Genomic DNA, 22,670 nt, shown 5'->3' on the forward strand with positions numbered 1-22,670 from the left:
GCAGCTTACTTTATTTCGAATACCCAGCTTACCCAGTACACCACATCTGAAATACCCAACACAACACTGAATGGAAGTGCAGAAAGTACATCATGAATATTTAACCTAAATATAAAGTAAAAATTGGCATATAGCTGAGTATCCATTGCTCCCTGAGGTAGGGCAAAGTAATCAATTATGTAAGGAATACCCACTCTAAAAGGAATTAAAAAACACCTATAAATATAAACTATTCTAGTTCATTAGGGTCTCTGGGGCAACAGACTTCTGGGATTACCATACTTCCAAGTAAACTCAAAACTGAGAAACAAACCCAAAACTATTACAGTTTTGACCTTCACTCAAGCCTTCTGTGTAAAACAGAACACAGGTATTTTTATCTTACTCAGAGTAAGTTTCTCTCTTCCCAAATAAATCTCCACTCTGACCATGGAAGCAGTACAAAAAACTCAACAGTTTTGATATAAACCCTCATACTTCTATTTAAGACACAATTGACCTCTTTTTTACCTTCATTTCTAGAAGCACCATGAAGCTTCCCTCGCCAGCCTTTGATTTTTGTGAAATCATTTGTCTTTCCTGTCCTCGAAACAAAAGGAAATCCGGTATCTGGAAAAGAAGAAAGGTAGCCTGAGTTTATGAACCAAGCTTGATTGTACCAATATCCTAGCAAACTCCGCTTATTCCTCTTCAGGGACTTATGAAGGGTGGTAAATCAAAAGGCTGAATAAAGAAACTTTAACAGAATACTTAACAAAGCCAAGCTTCCTCCAGAGTTCTGCTGTATGGCCATGCACCTGCTATCCTATACAAAAGATGTCTTCTCCTGTGGTTTCAGTTCTATTCTCCTTAGCAATGGTGCAAGCAGTTGATTCCAAAACTCAAACGGGTGAATCAGCTATTCAGAAGGTTAAAATGGAACAGGCAGGTTTTGAACTGACACTATCACCTCTCTCAGCAAGGAAAACAATTTGAGTCTCTCCCCTCAAATGAGCCACTGACATCTGTAAAACCTGTAGAAACTTCATTTAACTTCTGCTGTTCTGTCAAATTCAGATGAGTATCAACTGGGGTAGAGACAGGGAACAAGCACAAAAGGCGAACAGCAACATCTCTGCCAAGTTAGCCATCAGCTCTGGAAACTAAGCTAGAATGTAAAAATGCTAACAGGGACCTGTGTGGCTGTTTTACATATCGCTAGGCTAGAAATAACTGCATTGACACTGAGCTGATTGAGGTCTTCTGAATTGAATCTGCCTCTTCTGCAGTGAAAAAAAGCTGAGATACATCTGCCTCCTTACCAGCTTCTAAAAGCACCAGAATAAGGAAGACGCAGAATATTAAAGTAGGACAAAGAGGTAAGTAGGAGGATAAGCACCCCTATACCTTGTCCAAGCAGTTTATTACTAAAAACAATATTGACCAACAGTATTAGAATCATAGTCACAGTACAATGAGACTGTTTGGATACAAGACTAAGTTTAAAAAGCACAACTGGTCAGCACTTCTGTAATAAATGATTATGATGAAGTCGTAGGTTAGCTCCTGAGTGCTGCCTCAAGCTTTTCTTCTGGAAAGTTCTAATACTCAGGGCTCCCTGTAAGACAGCTTTTTTTTTGCTTTGCATGTGAGCAACAGAGAGATGTAGATCGCTTAAACTTCTTCTGTGCAATCTGAGAGTAGTTGATGTGTATATTCACACTAAGAAAATGCAGGTGAAGTAGACAAAACACAGCAGTACAAAATGAACTAGACTGATACCAGTACTGGATCACAACCATCAGAAAAAGAGAAGGCTGAAGACAGCCTGGCCAGAATTACTCAGGATTCCTAGGCCAGAAACCACATGATGATTTAAGGAAGTTTCCCCATTTTATTATGTTAATACTACTTCAATTGCTTTAAGATACCACATTCAACTAAATGGCCATTCCCTCCTTCTGATTGTTGATGATAAAAAAGTAATGCTTGAGATTTCAACAAATTCTTATTCAACCCACCTGGAGAATTGGGATTGGTTCCTGGATAGCTCCACAAAGAGTAATTTGAGTAGGAAAGAGGAAGCTGCACACCCAAGTATTTCAAGTCGATGCTCACTGTTGGGTCCACAGAATTCAGCTTCAGTCCCACTAAAAGAGGCAAGTATCAGTCAATGTCTCAATGCACCAAGACACTGGGAAAAACAAAGTCAAGATACTTACTAAAAATAAACCATTAAGTTACACACAGGCTTTCCTAGCATTCACCCACTATTTTAAGAGACCTGAAAAACAGCAAACTATTTTTTATATATATATATATTTATATATTAATATATATATTTTTATATATATATTATTATAAAAAAATTAGCAACTGTAACTGTTACTTACGCAGGATCTGCGGCAAGTATGAGTTATTTAATGAATGTTTTAAAAAATATTTTAGGGACTGGGAAAATCAAGAAGAAAAATTCACTACTTTTCATAGTTTTCTTGATTACTATGGAAGTTTCCACAGAAATTCCTTATCCAAAGTGTCAGCGTTGTGATAGTTCTCATGATCAAAGTTTCTGTCTGTTCCTTTTTGGAAGGGAGCACTACTTACATACTTAAAGGCCAGAGTCACTGACTGAACCCAACTCAGCTGACTATTGGCATTGCGTATTGCTACATAAATTATCAATCCTGCCAGTGGTAATTACACATCCCCTTCTCTATGGAAAGCTATTCTTGTGAAAGAACATACATCACACGCATCAGTTACAACCAGTAACGAGACAAGAGCAAACCACTTTTTAGTTCTGAAATGTGTGTGTTTGGAAACTCTGATATAAAGAAAGCTGTATTCAGACAGCACTCTCAGGACTAGCTCATCAAATCCAGATTTCAGCAGGTTATTTTTCTTCCAAGCTTGACACTCTGCAATAAATCTTCTGTTTTGTCTTTTGCAGCAAGAGAGAAAAGTGGCCATAAAGAAATTAACCAGTAGGTGTTGTTGATGTCACCACAAATGCTTAACTGCCTATAACACCTTTCTTCATCAACTCCCCAAAAATACTCAAATAGGAAGACTGTACTTGACTACAAAAGCCATCTTTTTCCATGGCAAAACACATACAGATACGGAAATGCTGAGGCAAAAAAGCCAGGAACTTAGTACCTCTTCTGGAAAATATTGTTACACTGAGCTCAAGAAATGACTGTTATCAATCAAATTCAGCTTGCAGTCTGGAGCTAGAACATTTATTTTGGTTGTTAGCTACAGATGCCTACTGCTAAGTGCTCCTGCTGCCAACAAGTCTGAAATTCATTTATTAAATATGCGAGTTTTGAAATTGAAAATGTATGACAAGGCTCAGGTCACATGAAACAGTATTTGCACACACAGCAGAAATCTTGTGTTGGTGGTACACATTCGTGTTCCTAAGTGGCAACACAGTGATCTGATTACTGGCAGCCTGAAAACAATCGACATGGAACAAATATCCAAGATGGGTCTTTAAACAGATTCTGTTATCCAAGACAGTCTAGTGAGATGGAATTTTCAAATCTACACAGGCAAAATGAGCAGCAAGCCAAGTCAGTCTAGCATTTGTATAGAAAACATGTCAACTGCTCAATGTCAAGATGTCATCCATTTCTTTTCAAACTCTATTTAAAAGGGAGGAGTACACAGTTTGTTTTTCTTGACACTCCATTTGAATTACGCTATCATCTCCAAAACCAAGCCTTGCTTTGTTTAATACTCAAACCAAAATAAGAACATCACCCATACACAGTATCTTTCAGTTTCAGATCACGAAGTAAAAAACATTCAGACATAAAATAAGAGGATGCAACATGGAATGAATGCAGACAACCTAAAGAGAACAAAAAGTAAGAGCAAGTACTAAGTCAGTAGAGACATCACCATATATGACAGGTGAATTATCACTTCTATTAACTTCTAACATTCCAGAGCATTGCTAAATTTCAGTTGCTGTAATCAAATAGTAGCAAATGAAGAACCTTAAGAACTTTCTCCTCTCCACCAGATGCAGCTGCTAAATCTGAAATACAATGTGTGACAACAGTGCCTTTGAATACGATAAGGGATTCAAATTAGCTCAGATAGAAGAGACATCCCATAGCACTGCAGTACTTCAGTAGGAGTACTTCTAACATGCTCAAATTGAATTCCCTTCTTTCTGAAGCATTTTCTTCCTGCAGTCTTGGTTCCTCCAAGATCTAGATAGCCCTAATCACACCATTTCCTTAATGTCACATATCAACAGCAACCGTGGGGTTCAGGTATGGCTCCAACACATCTCCAAAACGAAACCTGCGCTTCTCAACTACACTGTCCAAAACCAAAAACCAGAGTTAACATCAGTCAGAATTGCTATGTCCATTTCCCATACTGCTGTGAGGACAAGAAAGCCAGAAAGCTTCTACAGAATGGCTGAAAGCACATTTAGAAACATGCATTTCACATCTTTCAGACAGAAGGGAGCCATATCCCTTTGCCTGTTCTGTAGTAGATGACACATAGGTTTTATCAGTCATTATCTGTGGCCAAGAAACTTTGGAGAACAAGTATCAGAATCAAGAAGGGTAATAAGGCTGCACCAAGCTCCAGGATGCTACTTAGAATTAGTATGTCTGGAGAAAGATACAGCCCTTAAGTGTGGCCTTGAGGTACTCTCCAGCCACCTTCTTATGTCTTATTGGTGATATCTCCATTACCATCATTATGTTCCTTCACCAACCTCAAGTCTACGATGGATCTTTAACTTTTTGCAAGCTGAAGGTAATCTGAATAAAGAGTCCAGTTCACAGGCAGCAGCTGAAGTGTAACAACAGAAGTATATATATTGTAATTCATAGCGTAATCTAATTACATCTGTATCTCATCCGTAGTAACACTCTTGCTGCAAATAGTTTTCACATAACTTCACTCTAAGAATAAGACAGGCGAGGGTCATTCTCTTCATTGCTGAATTATGATTTCACCATTAAACAGGACCAGCAGATTACCATCCAACACAGGAAATGACAGTTACAAGTGTTCAAGAAAATCAAAATTCTTCAGACCTCTTCCTTAGCCTGATGCTTGACTTTTCTTCTCCATTTTGTAGTATCTGTGAAGTGCTCAACACCCTTCAGAAGGTACCACACACGCTTCACAACCACTTATTTAGAAACCGGAGGAAAAGCACGTGGGTTTTACATGTTCCCTGTTGCAGGATTCTCTCATGAGTAAAACAGCTGTTGCTGGTATGGTGGTTGCAAATATACCGTAATTTTTACTGCTTTTCTTGGGTAAAGACATTATCTAGAAGGGCCACAATATGAACCAAAAAAGCCTTAACATGCCTGCAACATTTGCTTGATGCTGTATCTACCACTGCCAGCAGCTGACCACAAAGGAGATTTTACCACCGTTTTTGGAAACACGGTGCTAATGCAATGTATGACAACACATGCAGACCTGTGAGGGCAGGTTGGCCAGAAGGGTCATTAGAAAACAGGGCTGCCTATTGCTGGAATCATGGGAGAGGAAAACTGCATTTACACATCCACGATACCACTGAGGTACAACCTGGCTGGGGATGGGTTAGCTTGTTTCACTGCCACCACATCCAGGACAGAGCTCCAAGAGTTCTCTACTACCTTTCGTATGACCGTTTTGCAAAGGTGGAAGACAGGAATGTCAGCTCAATACTAGCAAAACACAAAGGCACTCCTTTAAATGGCTGCAAAAAATGACAGGCTAGTTCTCATCATACCCTGTGTATAAACTATTCCAGATTCAGGATAATCCAGGCATCTTCACAGTAGAAGCTGTGAGGACCCAAAATAACTAGTATCAGAGCAGAGATCAGTTATTTGGAGTCTCAATCCCTACAGTTAGATGCTTGAAAAATTCAGGGCCAGAACCACAAGAGCATGAGGTGCAACACTGCCATTCAGATCAATTCATTATCTGCCCCAACGCCTATATTAATGCCACCAGTCTCAGGACTACTATTGCTGAAGTCTTTCAGTATCATCAGTAGAGAGAAGATTAAGTTCTGCTGTGTTGATCTGACCTTCTTCCATCTGAGCTCAGGATAATATTGTATACAAATACAAGATCACATGCTTGCTTGGACCTCTTATGTGACTAGTGAACTGGATCATAGAATCATAGAATATTTAGGGTTGGAAAGGACATTAGCATCATCTAGTTCCAAACCCCCTGCCATGGGCAGGGACACCTCACATTAGACCATGTCACCCAAGACAACCTGGCCTTAAGTGCTGTCAGGGATGCAGCACTCACAACTTCCTTGGGCAACCCATCCCAGTGCCTCACCACCCTCACAGTAAAGAACTTCTTCCTTTCATCTAGCCTGAACTTCCCCTGTTTAAGTTTGAACGCATTACCCCTTGTCCTATCACTATAGTCCCTAACAAAGATCTACAGTGACTCACAGAAATATGGACTCAAAACACAGCAAACGCAGTCTTAGTTAAGGGTTTCTGGATCTCCAGCACCTCTACTACCAGGAAATGGCTATTTTCTATGAATGAGTAAAATCAACTCCATCTGCCCTCTACAAGGATTAGCTCATTACAAAACAGACATTGCCTGAAGTCTGAAGGCTCGGCATCTTTTGCAAGAGGCATATAATGACACACAGCGTCTTTCTCTGCTGTTGGAGATTCAGGAGTCATTTTCTGCCTCTGTCACCTCTTCTAGTTCTCAACATGAATGCGTGAAAACAGAAACATCCTTACTGGCTGGCAGAAACTACTTTTAAAGCCTCTAAATAAAACAAAATGGGTCAGACGCCACAGGTTTTCTCTCACTGCCACAAATGGCAAGAGGGATACTTCACAAACTTCCTTTCTTACTCTCACATTTGTACATACACACCTCTACACTTTCCTGTGTTTGAAACCAAACCCAGATCCCAGCTGTACTGAACATAAACAGCATTACATCCAGTAGGAAAATACCAACTCAGCATGATTAAGGATACTATACAAGGAGGTGCAAAAATATGTACACTGCCCACTTACCTTCCTGAAGGCTAGGATGTATTACTTGCTTATGCCTCAATGTCTTCAGTTCTTCCATCAATTCCTTTTCTAGTACCTGTATTCTTGCTTGACAATCTACTCAAAAGTTCAAAAAGAAAGAATATACAAAAACCATTTACTGTGCCAAAAAATTGACTAAAAACACTGATTTTCCAGTGTTTTTTTACAAATTCCCTTATTGCGGGAATAGCCACTTACAAAAAAACCACAAAAATGTACCTGGATCATTTGTAGTCAACAAGGGAGCCTGAAGATTCCGTGACTCTTCTCCTCCTCCAGCTTTATCAACAGTGTGAATGTCAAGTGCTTCCTACATACATGAAGAGCCTTGAGTAAGTACAAGATACTTAAACACTGACTTAGATACAAACTAAGCCACATCAAAACATCACCAACATATTCAAAACAAGAGATCGTTTAACAAACAAGTATGCATTCTTTTGTAAAGAACTCTAGATCCCACTATTTCTCCCCAAGTTGCTAAGTTAGAAAATGTTATGATTAATATAGGGACAAGATAAGAACAGATTTGGAAAGATGCCATAAATCTCAAAACTCAGTTTAAAACAAAACACACCTTCATCTGGAAGTACAAAGGGCTTAAAAATGAGACATTCTAAAAGGTTTTGTATCTTACTCAAAACAGCTAGGTTTTACCTTTGATGCAAAGGACACAAAGAGGACTCCATCAACATCTTCAAGGTCCGGCTTAACATCTGGAAGGATATTCCCAGGCCCCAGTGAGGCGTTCTTGCTCGTTATTACAGCTTTCCCTATGCCTTTAGGTGGTCGACCAGCCTTGGAAATTCTCAGTTTCCGTGGCCTTCCTCTTTTAGTTGTAACTGATGAGAGGGTGTTCTGATTACTACCAGAGCCTCTCAGGGACATAGGGCTCTTCAGTATGCCAGACCTTTTTCTTCCACAGATCTCTTTAGCTGAAAATTGACAACTTTCTGAGCCCCTGAGAGTAAAATTAGGTGATTTAGATAAAGTCCAATGGGCCTCTCTGACTGAGGAGTATTTCTGTGACACTTTATTTCCAGAAGATTGTTTCTTCATAACTAACTCCTCAGTAACAGCGTCTGTGCCTGAGCAAGAGCCTTTGTGATTTTCAAAACACACAGGCAAGGGATCCAACATTGCACCAAAAGGGGATTTATCCTTCTTGCAAGAGGAAAGCATGGTCTGTGGCAGCTCAGATATCTTCACTGTGCTCTTTGTGACTGCACAAGGTTCCAAATAGACCACAGGCATCTTCCCACTATCCAATTTTAACATTTTTGCTTTGGCAACACCTGAAGGACTGTTTAATACACGCTTCTTAGACCTGAATTCTCCATCAGTACCATCTGTTTCACCACGTCTCATAAGGTGTTTTTGTAGGATGGGATCATCATCATCAGTGTTGGAATACTCATCCGTTTCTTCATCTGTGTCTTCCTGTTTCACACTTACTCCTTGTGTGCAAATACCTGACTCGTAGTCATAATCATCTACTGGTTCCTCTTTAATGACTACATTAAAGTGTCCATTTGGGTCCAAAGGGGATGCCACACGGGAACTACTTTCGTAACTGCTTGGAACAGGACTGGAGTGGGAAGAGGGGACAAAAACAAAACACAAGATCTTTATCAAATGTCTTCCTTTACCCAAACTCCATCATCTCCCACTGTCCTTGGTTACATATTGCAAAAATAAAAAGCCAAAATGCTCCAAAATATCTAGTGTCTGCTAAATAAACCGTTGTTTACAAGCTTATATTTTTATAAGTGCTCCAAAAAAAGAAGAAACTGCCATCATCAAAACCAGTCCAACTCTTATCTGAAGGCAGCAGCACAATTTCCTTCCCTGGGAATATCAGGGTGACATTTGTACTTCCTCCTATTTGAGACTCAGCATGAATTCATGCTAAGCTATCATGGTTTAAGTGCTCAGAAGTGGCCTTAGTTTGCTGTGTATCCCATACTGAAGCCACTGTGCTTGCAAATAATAAACCAAGTGCTTTATGCTCTTCAGTTTATGAGATTTCACTAAAATTCCACTTAATTCATCCTGAAGCCATATACAGACAACTCCTAAGCTCAACTGTTGTTTGAACTTTTACACAATGTTAATATCCTATTGAATTATGCTCCATCTTACACTGAGCACTAACCTAACCAGAATTTGGCATACCCATGCATTAGATACTGAAGACTAACAGTGCAGCCAGTTGCACTCCAGTGATGGGCTTCTTTGAGGGACAGACACATCAGTGAACAGACTGCAGTCAGTTTTGTTGTTAACGGCATCAGAAGCTGGCTCTTTGTCACAACAGGAAGCAGCTAAGGCATGAAACCAGAAACTTGAATCCACAATGAACCTGTATTGGGTTTGCTTGGCAAGGATTTGGTAGCGGGGCAGGATCTACAGGGGTGGCTTCTGTGAGAAGCTCCTAGAAGCTTCCACTATGCCCAACAGAGCCAATGCCAGCCAGCTCCAAGCCAGACCTGCTGCTGGCCAAAGCAGAGCTCATCAGCAATGGTGGTAGCATCTCTGTGATAATGCATTTAAGAAGGGGAAAAAGCTACTGCACAACATCAATTGCAGCCGGAAAGAGTGAGACTATGCTGGAGAAACAGCTCTGCAGACACCAAGGTCAGTGAAGAAGTAGGAAAGGTGCTCCAGAGCAGAGATTCCCCTGCAGCCCAGGGAGGACCATATGACAGAGCAGGGGGATACCCAAAGGAGGCGGTGACCCCACAGGGAACCCATGCTGGAGCAGGCTGCTCCTGAAGGACCGCACCCCATGGGAGGGATCCATGCTGGAGCAAATCTGTTCCTGAAGGACTGCACCCTGTCAAGGGGATCCACACTGGAGCAGTTTGTGAAGAACTGGAGCCCCTGGGAAGGACCCACACAGGAGAAGTTTGTGGAAGACTGTCTCCCATGGGAGGGACTCCATGCTGGAACAGGGGAAGAGTGTGGGGAGTCCTTCCCCTGAGGAGGAAGGAAAGAGTGGCAGAGACAACATGTGATGAACTGACTACAACCCCCATTCCCTAGCCCTGCTGGAGGAGAGGAGGTGAAGAATTAGGGAGTGAAGCTAAGTTCAGGAAGGGAGGAGTGGGAGGAGGACTACTGTGATTTGGTTGGTAATAAATTAAACTAATTTCCCAAAGTCAAGCCTGTTTGGCTCACAACAGTAACCAGTGAATCAACTCTCCTTGTCCTTATCTCAACCCAGGAGCTTTCTTTCTCCCCTGTCCAGCTGAGGAGGGGGAGTGACCAAGCAGCTTTAGTGGGCACAGGGTGTCCAGCCAGGGTCAACCCACAAGAGAACCTCATCAAACAACAGCCAGTACTTATTTACTAAACATATCAGATAGTATTCCAATACTCCCTTTATATAAATAGATTTTTAATGAGATACTATATATCATTTAATGATGTTAAATTATTATTCAAGTTGTTAATCGTATTTTATTAAAGGTAACAATATTTGTTAATGCTAGCTAATAATAACAATTTCAAATATAACAACATAATCATAGAACCATAGAATAGTTAAGAGTTGGAAAGGACCTTAAGATCATCCAGTTCCAACCCCCCTGCCATAGGCAGGGACACCTCACACTAAACCATGTCATCCAAGGCTCTGTCCAACCTGGCCTTGAACACCGCCAGGGATGGAGCATTCACAACCTCCCTGGGCAACCCATTCCAGTGCCTCACCACCCTCACAGTAGAGAATTTCCTCCTTTTATCTAACCTGAACTTCCCCTGTTTAAGTTTGAACCCGTTACCCCTTGTCCTATCACTACAGTCCCTGATGAAGAGTCCATCCCCAGCATTCTTGTAGGCCCCCTTCAGATACTGGAAAGCTGCTATGAGGTCTAATTGTAACAACAAGGTACTATGTATAAAAGGAATAGACTAAGAAAGTTGGGGCTGTTCAGCCTGAAGAAGAGAAGGTTGTGTGGAGACCTCACAGCAGCCTTCCAGTATCTGAAAGGGCCTACAAGGATGCTGGAGAGGGACTCTTCATCAGGGACTGTAGCAACAGGACAAGGGGTAATGGGTTCAAACTGAAACAGCGGAAGTTCAGGTCAGATGTAAAGTCAATTGCCGCCTTCTTCCAAAAGGAAGGCAAGGAGGGAAGAAAAGCAAACTCACACTAAACACAAGACAATCAGATTAGGAAAACGAGACTACTGGGGCATCAAGAACCCCACAGTATTTGTATTGCTGAAGCAGGAAATTCAAAAGACATTGAAGGGACAAAGGGTACATCAGCCTGCAAGCCTTAAGAACCAGTGAAATTTCCTTGTGGTTCCCTCCATGGCCCCAACAGCTGAGTGTTCCAGGCATATCCATTTGTATAGAAGTGTTCACAACTCAAATTAAACATTTCTTTTCTTTACAATACACATCTGATGAAACTACCAGGCCACAGGGAAAACAAACAAAAGACTGACCAATCAACCACACTACCATGTATAAGGAAAATAGCCCTTTATTTCCAAAGTGTGCTCCTAACTCAAGATTAGAATTACTCTCAGGTACACACAACCTTTTACACAGTTTCATTCTCAAAAGTGTCAGAAAAACCGAGCACTGGTGGTAACATGCTAGGAACTCCACTACCTTTAGTGAGCATTACCTGGGAGGCAACAGCTCCCAACTTCTGACTCTCACCCAAATCTAAACTCAGCAGAAATCACTACCCTGCATGAAAGCGAGACAGTGCCTATCAACTAACAGTAATAGCTTGCCTATGACAAATAATTGCTTGGTCTTCATTAATATGCAAGTATTAATGTGTCTGGTTTCATAAAGAAAAATGCCACTCACTCAACACTGCCCTTGAAAGGCTGACATGTTAGTGAATGGATCTCAACCGCACGGCATGAAAACATTGTGAACAGATATGAACGAAAAAGGAGAACTGGTGCTCTGAAAATCCCCAGCGCATACAGAGACAGTTCCATTTCTTGGATGAGATCAATTTTTCTCCTTCCAAGTACAGCATCTGACTGCCACAGATTACAAAACCATAAAACAAAAAGATGGGCAATGCTTGAGGAGAGCTCCAGGACGGTGGTAACATTTATTCATCAAATGATAGATGCTTCAAGCCAAGAACAGAGAAAAGCCCTTTATAATCTCTCCTTGTCTGGGCAGCTTTTAGCACATTTCAGAGATAAATTGTCTTGGATGTGAAACCAGGCAATGCATCTAACATGCTCTGGACCAGAAGAAATTAAGTCTGCCAATTTGCATCATCTGTTCTTAAGGAAGTCCTTGAGTCCTAAAAACCATGGGGTTTTACTCCTTGGGAAAGAAGGGAACCAAAAAAACCCCAAGTTGTGCAATTCAAACAGCTGTCCAAATAATTTGCTTCAATGACCCTCTTCAGGCAAACAGAATTATCAAAATACTATTTTTTTCAACTGCAGATGACCCCACAGAAACAAACAAAATATTACTTTGAAGACAAAATAAACCTTTCAGTAATTATTTTCAGAGTTTTACTGGTTTACTTCCAATATGCACAGTTATCTAAACACTTTTCCATGCTGTATTTTTAGGAACTCAGGAAAGCCCATGCTCTCTAAAATCAGTGTACTTTCAGTCTTCCAGGTGGGTTTCTCTAGAATTTACAACAATGTGTTTGGAGAATGTAAGAGGTGTAGAGGATGTTCTTCTGCCTAATGCAGTCACACTGGAAAACACTGCAAAAGAGAGGTGAGGGTACTCTAGATCCCAAAACAACTCTAGTATTCTTAAGAATTATTACAACTATACTCAATGAAGTCTTGACGAATGGAGGACTTTGAAGTTTTTCAGTTACACAAAAGGCACGGAGATGCTTTCTGCAAGGAGAAAAGCCATTGAGCAGCCCTCAATGTTTTAAAAACACACTGAAGTAGTATAGTAATACAGCCTTAGAAACAAATTGGATAACTATGTTTTTTTTCCTCCAAGAACTGACCTATAATTACACCATTAACATCATCCTGATATCCTGCAGGTGAATAATTGCTTGGTGTACTGATCTACATAAGGCTGCTTTTGTCACTAAATCTTTGGCAGATTAAGCCTAGTATTTACAGACAGAATGAAGAAACATGGCAGCAGAGAAACCTCTTTAAAAAAACCACTTCTTCATGTTCAGGTTCAAAGTATTTCTAAGCATCTCTTGACACAGATTCATTATGTACTGGATTCGCTCTATTTTATTGCTTAGATTTTGGAAGCCAAGTGAAAGTAGAGTAAAATAATAGTTCTGCCAAGCTTGTTTTACATACACAAACACTTATAGCTTGCAGGTTCCATGCTACAGGTAGACTCTCAATATACACTTTTTTTAGATTGCTTTACTACTGTTTATGTGATACGAACAGAATGGTTCAAAAAGCCAATACTGTATAAGTACACAGACCTAAAATCACCACAGAGCAAATTATGGTGTGAACAGTGTAACAGTTATTCTGAAGTACTTCCCTAAGGTGCAGATTCTCTTACCTCAGAGCAAACATGAGGCAACTGACTACCAACAGGCAGGCTACCTCATGCTGCTTTGTGGAATAAATTCCCACAAGCAGTTATTGACAAAGCAGTGGTGTGCTGCCAGCTACAACTGCCTTGTAGCAATCCCTACACACACCCAACCTAAACACCCATACACACCACACATCCCCACCATCCTCTAATGAAAAACAAAGATACCAGGGCAGCACATCACTGTGGTAAACAATCCCCAAAAGAACAACAACGTTTTCATAGAATCATAAGACAGGTTTGGGTTGGAAGGGACCTTAAGGATCATCCAGTTCCAACCCCCTGCCCTGGAGAGAGACACCTTTGTCTAGACCAGGTTGCTCCAAGCCCCATGCAACCCAGCCTTGAACACTGCCACGGATGGGGCAGCCACAGCTTCTCTGGACAATCTGTGCCAGTGTCTCACCACACTCACAGTAAAAAGTTCTGGTGACTACAATGTGCTGTTTGCAACTCTAAAAACTAGTCTTCTAAAATGTTAAGAGGGTTACGAGAAATCCCTCAATGCTTCTCTACAAAGGGAGTTAGAGCAACATAGCAGAAAAATACCAAACTTTTATTCTCCTCAGATACATTAGAAAGTCCAGATTGACAGAAGACTTTAAGCTAAGAAAAGCTTTTAATACTAAGTGTTCTGCCATTTCAGGTCAGGCAACCTTTGCAAATCTGCATACTGCACATCCTGTTATTTAGTGTCTCACCAAATATCCCACCCAACCAGTATTTACGCTAAGAAAAGAATATTAACCCACCTTTCAGAGGCCTCTTGTTTTAGCTTTGGCATATCACCTGAAGACAGATCATTGTCCAGGAAACCCAGAAAGTCCCTTTCTGCATTAAAGGAATCTTTGTCCATGTCAGTGTCTGATGAGTTTTGACCAACAAATGAAGCATCTAAATTTCTCTGATGCAAATCTAATGCATCAACTTCAGAAGGACGACCACGAATGCCAGCAGCACTAAAAACATCACCTCCTTCTAAGTCCAAGTTACTGTTTTGTTTCATATCACGCTGAGGTCGACTATTCAACCCATCATCTCTGAATCCTTTAGCAAAAGGATTGTAATCTATTTTCAACTGGGTAATCTGGATGTTCTGGTAGGCTGTAACTGCAAAGAACTCTGTCTGTGGAAAGGTGAATGTATGGACACCCGGGCCATTGAGCTGAATGACTTCTGTGGCTTTGTCTGCAGGCACCAAGTGAAGTCGTGGCAGATAGCGGTGCATAGAATGCAAGATTATATGACCCTCCTGGTCCAGGGTATTGTTGGTAAGCTTGAGTTTGTAGAATGATACCGGCTGGTGCATCCAGTACTGGCCACTGGAAGGGGATTCTGGATGAATAAACACTCTCCCAAGAACATGGGGTTCCGCTTTCCCACTGGGCTCCCACCAACGGCCATTCCATTTGTATCGGTGATTGTCCACAGGGGATATGTCCATAACTAGGATGTACTTCTGGCTGACATCCAGACCTGTAATCCAGTATCGGCAGTATGGGAACATGCGCCTCCCCTGCTTTGTCAGGATCATCTCTGTGTTACGATGGTAGAATTCATTCCACATGCTGTTGTTATCTAGGGTGACAGTAATGCCCCCTGAGACACAGTCAGCTGGGAGACAGGTCTTGACTTTGGGTTTTATTGGAGTTGATACACTGCTGGCAAGAGCACAGGCATCACGATTTGCTACTAGGATTCCTTGGTCAGCTTTACCATTTCCCTGCTGTTGTTTCAGGATGACAAAAAAAGCAGGTGCTGCACCAGACACAGTCCCACTGTCCTGGCTACCCAGGACAAGCTGCTGTTTCTCCATGATGAGTACTCTTACAAGCTCTCAAATCGAATGCAAATTGTACACAGTTCTGATAGCCTTCTATGGGTGTTCACCATTCTGGGAAAAAAGGAAAACCCAGTGAAAAGTTATTCAAAGACATTCTAAGTAATTAAGTCTCATGAGAAATCCTTTGTGCAACACTTCGCCACATTAAAAACTTAAAAGATAACAAGTACTATGGAGTGCAATTAGGAAGAAGCATCAAATCCAGGTTGCTCGTGTGTATATAAATTAGGCCTTATAGACATGAGAACTATGACACCTTTAAACTGCATTTTCTTAGAATGCTTTGCCACAAGAGGACTCCTTACTTTGCTTGATATTTCAAAGTGCTTTGTTCTGGTATTGGCCCAAATCTTCAGATCATTTTCTTAACAGCATCTGGCAAAAGGTGCGGAAGTTTTCAGAAGGACAAATGGCACATCTCTGACAGAAAGGCAGACGTCACTTGCTCTGGCCAGAAAGAAAGAGCTCCCAGAGGTCCAGAACTTCTCACAAATGAAAAAAAGGAAAGAAAGGGAAAATATTAAATAAAAATCACATTTCCCCAAATATCTTTACTAAAGAAGACTAAGTTTGTGGGGTTGGGATTTCTTTGTTCCACCCCACCCCAGTCCCAGAAACTTCTAAGTATCTGTATAAGGTGGAAACAAGAAACAGGAGGAAAAAAAACCCCAAAAAACAGTTTAAATGGGTAAGCTTTGGGGAAAAACTAGACTAACCCCTCAAAAGTCCATGCAGCTAAGATTAAATGGATGAACGTAAAGCACAAGGCAAAACCTTAGCTACTTCTATCTTCTAACTCATGGAAATAATTTAATCAAACAAGAAAACATTTATAGTGTTATGATTAGCCTCATCACCAGTTAGGGAACTAAAAAAGAAAGTTACCTTTACCTCATATATGCAATTGACTTATGTGTGTCTACCTCACATGTTAAATATTACATCACCACTAACTAAAGATCATCAGTAACTTCATTTTTTCAAGCAGCCTGAACATTCCTCACTATGAAAATTTAAAATAAGCAATTCTGATGCCACTTCTGAATGCCATTTGCCCCTTTCAGATGCTTGCATGTTGTTCCATATTGTATATGCAATCAAATACAAGTTGACGGTATCAATGTCTAGTTGGTGAGAACCAGGGATAGGAGTGAATCACCACCACTAGGAGATAACTGCTTGAGAACAACTGTATTTCTTTACAAAGAATTAACTCAAATTCAAAGTTTTAAGTGAACTGGGTATTTAATAAGACATATTTATGATGCTAGGAGTGGGGTACTGCTCAAGGAAACACTGTGCAAGCCAGCTGCCAAATGCACATGGGAAATTACTTCAAAGCTCAGGAGGCAGGCAATTTATACTCCATGATAAATGTTCTCGACACCTAGAAAATATCTGCTTCCAACCTTTAAACTCTGCACTTTAAAATGTTATGTAAAAGGTAAACTGGAGGGAAAAAAACCAAAACTGTTCTGTACAGGCTTTGAGACCTGTGGAGTAACAAGATCTGGCTTTCACTTTTCCTTTAAGGATGGAACACTTTTCCCACAAGCATACCCACAACCACCCAGGGCAGAGCCTAGAACACAAAATTCATTAGCTGTTAAAATAGAAAACATGAGGCTGCTTTTGAAGAATGATGCCCTGGTTTTTCAATAGAGCACATCTTAAGTGCCAGCAATACAAAAAGCTACCCCCTCTAAAAAGCTTTTTCACCTTCACCTATAAAAACACAACAGAAATATAAATCAAACTGATGGAGTGGGGAGAAAGAAATGACATCCTGAGTTGTATGTGATTTTCCACCAACTTACCCTCTCCATAAATGCATACAGCACATTTAGATGTATATTAAACATACAATCATAAAGTGAGTTCACATCAGTGCTGCGAAATACACATCAAAATTGTATTAGCTCATGAAGGAAATACACTATCAAACCGGTTTTAAATCTGGATTAAGATCTGCAGATCGCCTGCAACTTTAAATTTACTTGAGGTAGTTCCTACACGTGCCAGAAATAAATTCAAAAAAGCTCAACAACATCCACTCAGCAAAAATTCTATGCACAGAAAGAGCGACTGAGTCACAATTTCTGTTTCCCAACGTCTAAAGTTGGAAACATTGCACCATTGTAGTTATTTCTACCATAAGCCCCGCTCACAGCATCCAGTCAAAGACGCATGTGGTTACAATGTGATCACGTGCGATTACAATAGCCGAAAGCTACGTTATTCCAGCACTGACATGGGCTATTACACGAACAATTTCACACATTTTATTACACCTGGTCATACACACAAATCTACTTTGTTACGGCGTGGAGTTTCTAATCCACTGTTTCAAGGAAAATGTGTGCATTTATAGAAGTTAAGATTTAATCCGCTTCATATAGATCCCTTTCTCTACCCATATGCAGACCTTATATTCGAGGAGCAACATCTAACTAGGCAGCAGCGGCCAAAAATACTCGAAAGCTGCACTGAGATGTGCTAAAAGCAGGAAGATAATCAGATGGGGGAAAATCCATTTCCAAAACCGAAAACAAGAAACAAACAAGCAGAAACCCCGAAGCCCCTAAGCTGCAAAGGAGACTACGATTCCTGCACACAGTGCTCACAGGAGGAGTCCCGCAACCGCCGCGTTGCCGACGGGAGCCCGCCGACGGATCCAATGGCAGCGAGCGCTGAACGCGCGGCGCTGCCGTTCAACACCGCGGCAGCGGTGCGGTGCCGCCCGCCCGGGCACCCGAGGGGGGGCCGCGCCCGATGCAGCGAGCGCCCCGCCCGGGGCAGGTGGCGTCACGACCGCGGGCCGAGCAGAGCACTTGTCGCTTGCAGGGCCCTCCCCCCGCCCTGCCGCCGCCGGACGGCCCCCAGCCGGAAACCTCGGGACAGGGGGAGGCGACCGCCAAGGCCTTTCCGGGAGCGGCGGGGGCTGGAACCAGCGCCGGCTGGTGGAGGCGGAGGGCAGCGGGGCCGGCGCACGTGGGGAAGCCGCCGCGCCGCTCTTCGCCGGGGCCCGGCGCGGCCCCGCCGCTGGCGAGGCGGCCCCGAAGCGACGCGTCGCGTCGCGTCCGTGCAGCGGCCCCGCGGGCCCGGGCCCGTGGCCTCGTGGCTGCGGCGGGTGTTAATTTTCGCAGTTGGGGAAGCGGGCGGGAGGCGGGGGGGGAGCGACGCGGAGCCCGCGGGCGGGCCCAGGAGGAGGCGCAGCAGCGCTCCGCGGTCGTTACCGTGCGGCGGGGCGAGGCGCGGGGCCCTCCCGCTTCCGTCCTCCTCACGCGGACCGTGTGTCCGCCAGCTGGGGACAACGTGCGTGCGCGCCGCGCTGACGTCACCGCGCCGCAGCGCGCGCAGGCGCGCCACCAGCTCGCGCCCCCCTCCCTCCCGCCTGCCCGTCACGTGCCCGCGCCGAGCGCGGGGTCCGGCGCCCGGTCCCGCGGGGCGCCGCGCGCGGGGAAGCTTCTGGAACGGGCGGGCACCGCCGCGGCCCCGGCCGCCGCTGCCGCCTTCGAGGCCCCGCGGGGCTCCGAGCGACAGCGCCGCCGCCGCGGCCCCGCCTCAGGCCCCGGTTTGGCCGGTGGCGGGGACGGCTCCCGCGCTGGCGCACGACGGCCGGGGGGCGGCGCCGGCGGGACGCGACACCGGCAGCTGCCTGGGCTGGGCAGAGTCTGCGAGCGCCGCACCGCGCAACGGGGCGATGCGGGGAGGGCACGGCCAGCCCCGGAGCAGAGCCGCCTCCCTCGCCGCTTCCTCTTCCCTCAAGAACAACGCGCGCCACACACGGCCTCCGGGCAGAGCTGGCGCACGGCCGGGAACGCGGGTGCCCGCTCCCACTCGTCCCGAAGGAAGTGTCAGCCGAGGAGGCAACGCCGCAGCCGGGACCAGCGTCAGCCCACATCCCTCTGAACGAGGTTGTACTGACCTGACAGAGTTTGTCCCTTTGCCACCAAAGCCGCACAAGTGCCCCTGACCTCCGGGAGCCAACACACGCTGTCACCATGCCCCAGGCAGACCTGGCATCCTGGGTGAGGTTCGGCAAACAGGGTAACAAACCAACCTTGGCCTAGCAGTGACTAGGCATAACCTCAGCAGCCTTCCCTGCCTCAGCATCCAGCCCAACAACGTTGCCATGCACAGCCATTCACACGCGTCAAGGAAATCATATTTTGCAAAACCAGGCATAAGCCCGCTGAAAGGAGAGTTCTGAATGTCAAGGGAAGGAACACCAAACAAAGCATGGCTGGAAGTGAACACCTCAATGGCGCCCCCAAGCCTCCTTTTTCCATTAAAGACATTTATTCTACAACACTAGATCCAACAGGTAGTTGCACAGCAGTGCCAGAGCCAAGGCATCAGCATCAATAAGCTGGCACCAAAGCCCAGGGTCACCTACAGACCACAGTCTGGCACACACTGCCACCTACTACAAACTGCTTTGCAGCTGAATCAACACCTCAAGTCCCGCCTTTGTTCTTGGTTTGACTATTTTCTGAATCCTAAGAGCAACATCACAGGGGCCAGCACTCCTGTCAAGGTTTCTTGGCAACTGAAATGTACACACATACCTAAAGAAAAGACGTTTTTACAGCACTTGAAAAACATACATCAAAACTGTAACATGGGCAGGTCTGTAAGTGAACATCATGGGGATTTTTTTCCCTTTTAATTAGAACAAACTCAAACTGAAAAACCTGAGGATTGAACACATTCACCATACAGAGAAACTGCTGAAATACAAAGTTCCACACCTGTGAAAGAATGTAAGGTTGTGATTTTGATACGTGTGGCAGCTTATAAGTGACGTATGGACAGAGGCAAAGGGAAGCGTTACCTCACTGTGCTGGTTTGGTCTGGGACAAGAGTTCATCTTCGTAGTAGTAGTTGTGTGGGGTAATGTTTTGGATGTGTGCTGAAAACAGCATTGTTAACACAGGGATGTTTTCCTTACTGCTGAGCAGTGCCCACACAGAGTCAAAGCCTTTTCTGCCTCTCACACCAGCAAATAGGCTGGGAGTGCATGAGAGCTGGGAGGTGACTCAGGCAGGACAGCTGATCCCAAGTGACCCAAGGGATATCCCACACCGTGTGACATCCTGCTTAGCAATAAAAGGTGGGGGAATAAGAAGGAAGAGGGGGGGAAGAAACATGTGGAGTGACAACTTTCATCCTCCCAAGTAACCATGAGGTGTGGTGGAGCCCTGCTTTCACAGAGATGTCTGGACACCTGCCTGACCATGTTAAACAGTAAATGAATTCCTTGTTTTGCTTTGCCTATTAAACTATCTTTATCTCAACCCATGAGTTTTCTCTCTTTTACTATCCTCTCCTACATCCCATTGGGGGGAAGCGAGGAACAGCTGTGTGGTGCTTAGTTGCTGCCTGGGTTAAAACACAATTCCATATACTTGGATAAGAGTGGCACACTGGAAGGGGAACACCCCAAATGCTGGGGTGTGGATTTGGAGAGAAGATAAGGTTCAGAGGAATAAGAAGGAAAGAGATACCAAACATCACAAAGAGATGGTAATCTTTTTGTTAAGGGTCATGTTCACTCATTCTCTAAACAGCTTCACATTATGGTCCCATCTTGGAAGTTTTTAAAATATGGACAAGAAAAAGCCAATGCTAACAGCCAAGTGCTTTCAAGTTTCACAATGCAAGTGGGAACCACAGGGAAGGAATCAAGAAAGCTATTAATATTTTCTGTGCCTGCCTGCCCCTCGACAAAGGACCTGGGAGACAAGGGTGTGCCACTAGCTCTGTGTGTGCACATCGGGGTCTCTATAGGGCAAGGTCAGTGGGTACAGGGGTGCTGGACGCAGGAGGCAGAGTAGCCCCAGCCAGCCAAGACCAGACAGCGCATACCTAGCCTGGAGCAGGGCTGTGGTCTGCAGGCTCTAGTGTCCAGAAGCCAGCAACTGGGCAGACTGGGACCCAGGAACCAGCTGCTGGGCAGACTGCGTGTATAAGCCAGGCTGCTGGAGAGAATCTATGATGTACATACACATGCACATACATGTGTGTGTATACATAGACATGCACACACACCCTCCCTAGCAGACCTCCATCCTGCTCAGCTAGGGAAGGAAGGAGGATAAGGCTGTTGTTGCTACCTGTGAGTAGCTGTATACCTGGCTGATCTGTGTGACCAGATATGTATGCATGTATGTATCACGTACACATCTGCTCTATGTGCTTGTGCCCACTGGATATATATTTTCAGCCTTAGTACTAGTTATACCTGGGGGAACGGAACTGCAGCAGCTTCAAGCTCTTGGATCCAGCACAGTATTTTTCCCTTAACAAGTTCAATCACAAATAATTACACCAATTAAAAAACTAAGCCACATCGTCCAAGATTGATCAAGAACAATCATTTTCTACCTGTGGCATATATGTGTAAGGTATACCGGTCATCGAGTTTTAGGGCCACAGGATACATTGTGTATTAAGCAATATATTTCTGAACAGTGACAATACAGAAATGTCTTTTTCTTCAGCAAGGGGGACATATGCACAACTAAGAGCAGCTGCGCAGAACTGAACAGCAGACAGTGTCACGTTCATGGCCCACAGGCCACATGTTCCAGTGACAGTAAGAGAAGCAACACCAGAGACCGTTGACATTGTTAGAGATTTTGCTAGCATTTTACCCAATGCAGATATAAATCCTTGCCTCAGCAAAAGCAGAATCTCTAGTTTATCAACAGAACAGATTCACCAAAGTCACAGCAGTACCACAGATTTCCACCACCTTAAGCTGGTTCTGAGCAGCTTCCAGCTACCAAGAAACAGGAATACTACAACAAAGAACTACATCCCATTTAGATCAGTACATACACCAGTTTTAAGGCCCTCTTTGTGCTAAACACCAATTGGCAGCATAGAATTAACTGGTTTGCACCAAGTGAATACCATCATCAATGATCAGAGTGAGTTACCTTTTACTAATTAGTAATTGATGGCTGCATTCAAAATGCTAAAATTCACTTCCAGAAGTACCCTCTTTCCCAAAATGCTTCTTTCAAACGCATTCCCTGCTCTGCACCACTTTGTAAGAACAAACTAGTCTTTGCAAACTGTGCTTCAGTATCCAGTACATCACATTCCTTCTCTCAGTAATGCCTACAAACATAAAGCTTCTGTTCAAGCCTACAAGCCTAAAACTCCTGTTCAAGCCTACACACTTCAAGTAACACAGAGCAAAAGATTCAGTAACAGATCACTAG

At 43.7% G+C, this 22,670-nt stretch overlaps 1 protein-coding gene across 8 annotated transcripts in view; it reads right to left on the minus strand.

Moving 5' to 3' along the window:
• MGA (MAX dimerization protein MGA) overlaps positions 1-18,729 on the minus strand; it is a 54,696-nt gene extending 35,967 nt beyond the window's left edge. For 7 of the 8 annotated variants that reach the window (XM_080617225.1, XM_080617226.1, XM_080617224.1 and 4 more), the window contains exons 1-8: positions 18,672-18,729; positions 15,741-15,917; positions 14,345-15,486; positions 7,707-8,637; positions 7,269-7,359; positions 7,029-7,124; positions 2,001-2,129; positions 511-609 (exon numbers count right to left, since the gene is read on the minus strand). In XM_080617225.1, coding sequence (XP_080473351.1) covers positions 511-609; positions 2,001-2,129; positions 7,029-7,124; positions 7,269-7,359; positions 7,707-8,637; positions 14,345-15,408 — 2,410 coding nt within the window. In that variant the 5' untranslated portion in view covers positions 15,409-15,486; positions 15,741-15,917; positions 18,672-18,729. Of the gene's footprint in view, positions 1-510; positions 610-2,000; positions 2,130-7,028; positions 7,125-7,268; positions 7,360-7,706; positions 8,638-14,344; positions 15,487-15,740; positions 15,918-18,059; positions 18,118-18,671 lie in introns of those variants that run through there. The other variant, XM_080617220.1, reaches the window with a different exon arrangement.
• Positions 18,730-22,670: the final 3,941 nt, after the last annotated feature.

Source organism: Psittacula echo, assembly GCF_963264785.1.
Source record: "Psittacula echo genome assembly, chromosome: 5".
NCBI lineage: Eukaryota > Metazoa > Chordata > Aves > Psittaciformes > Psittacidae > Psittacula > Psittacula echo.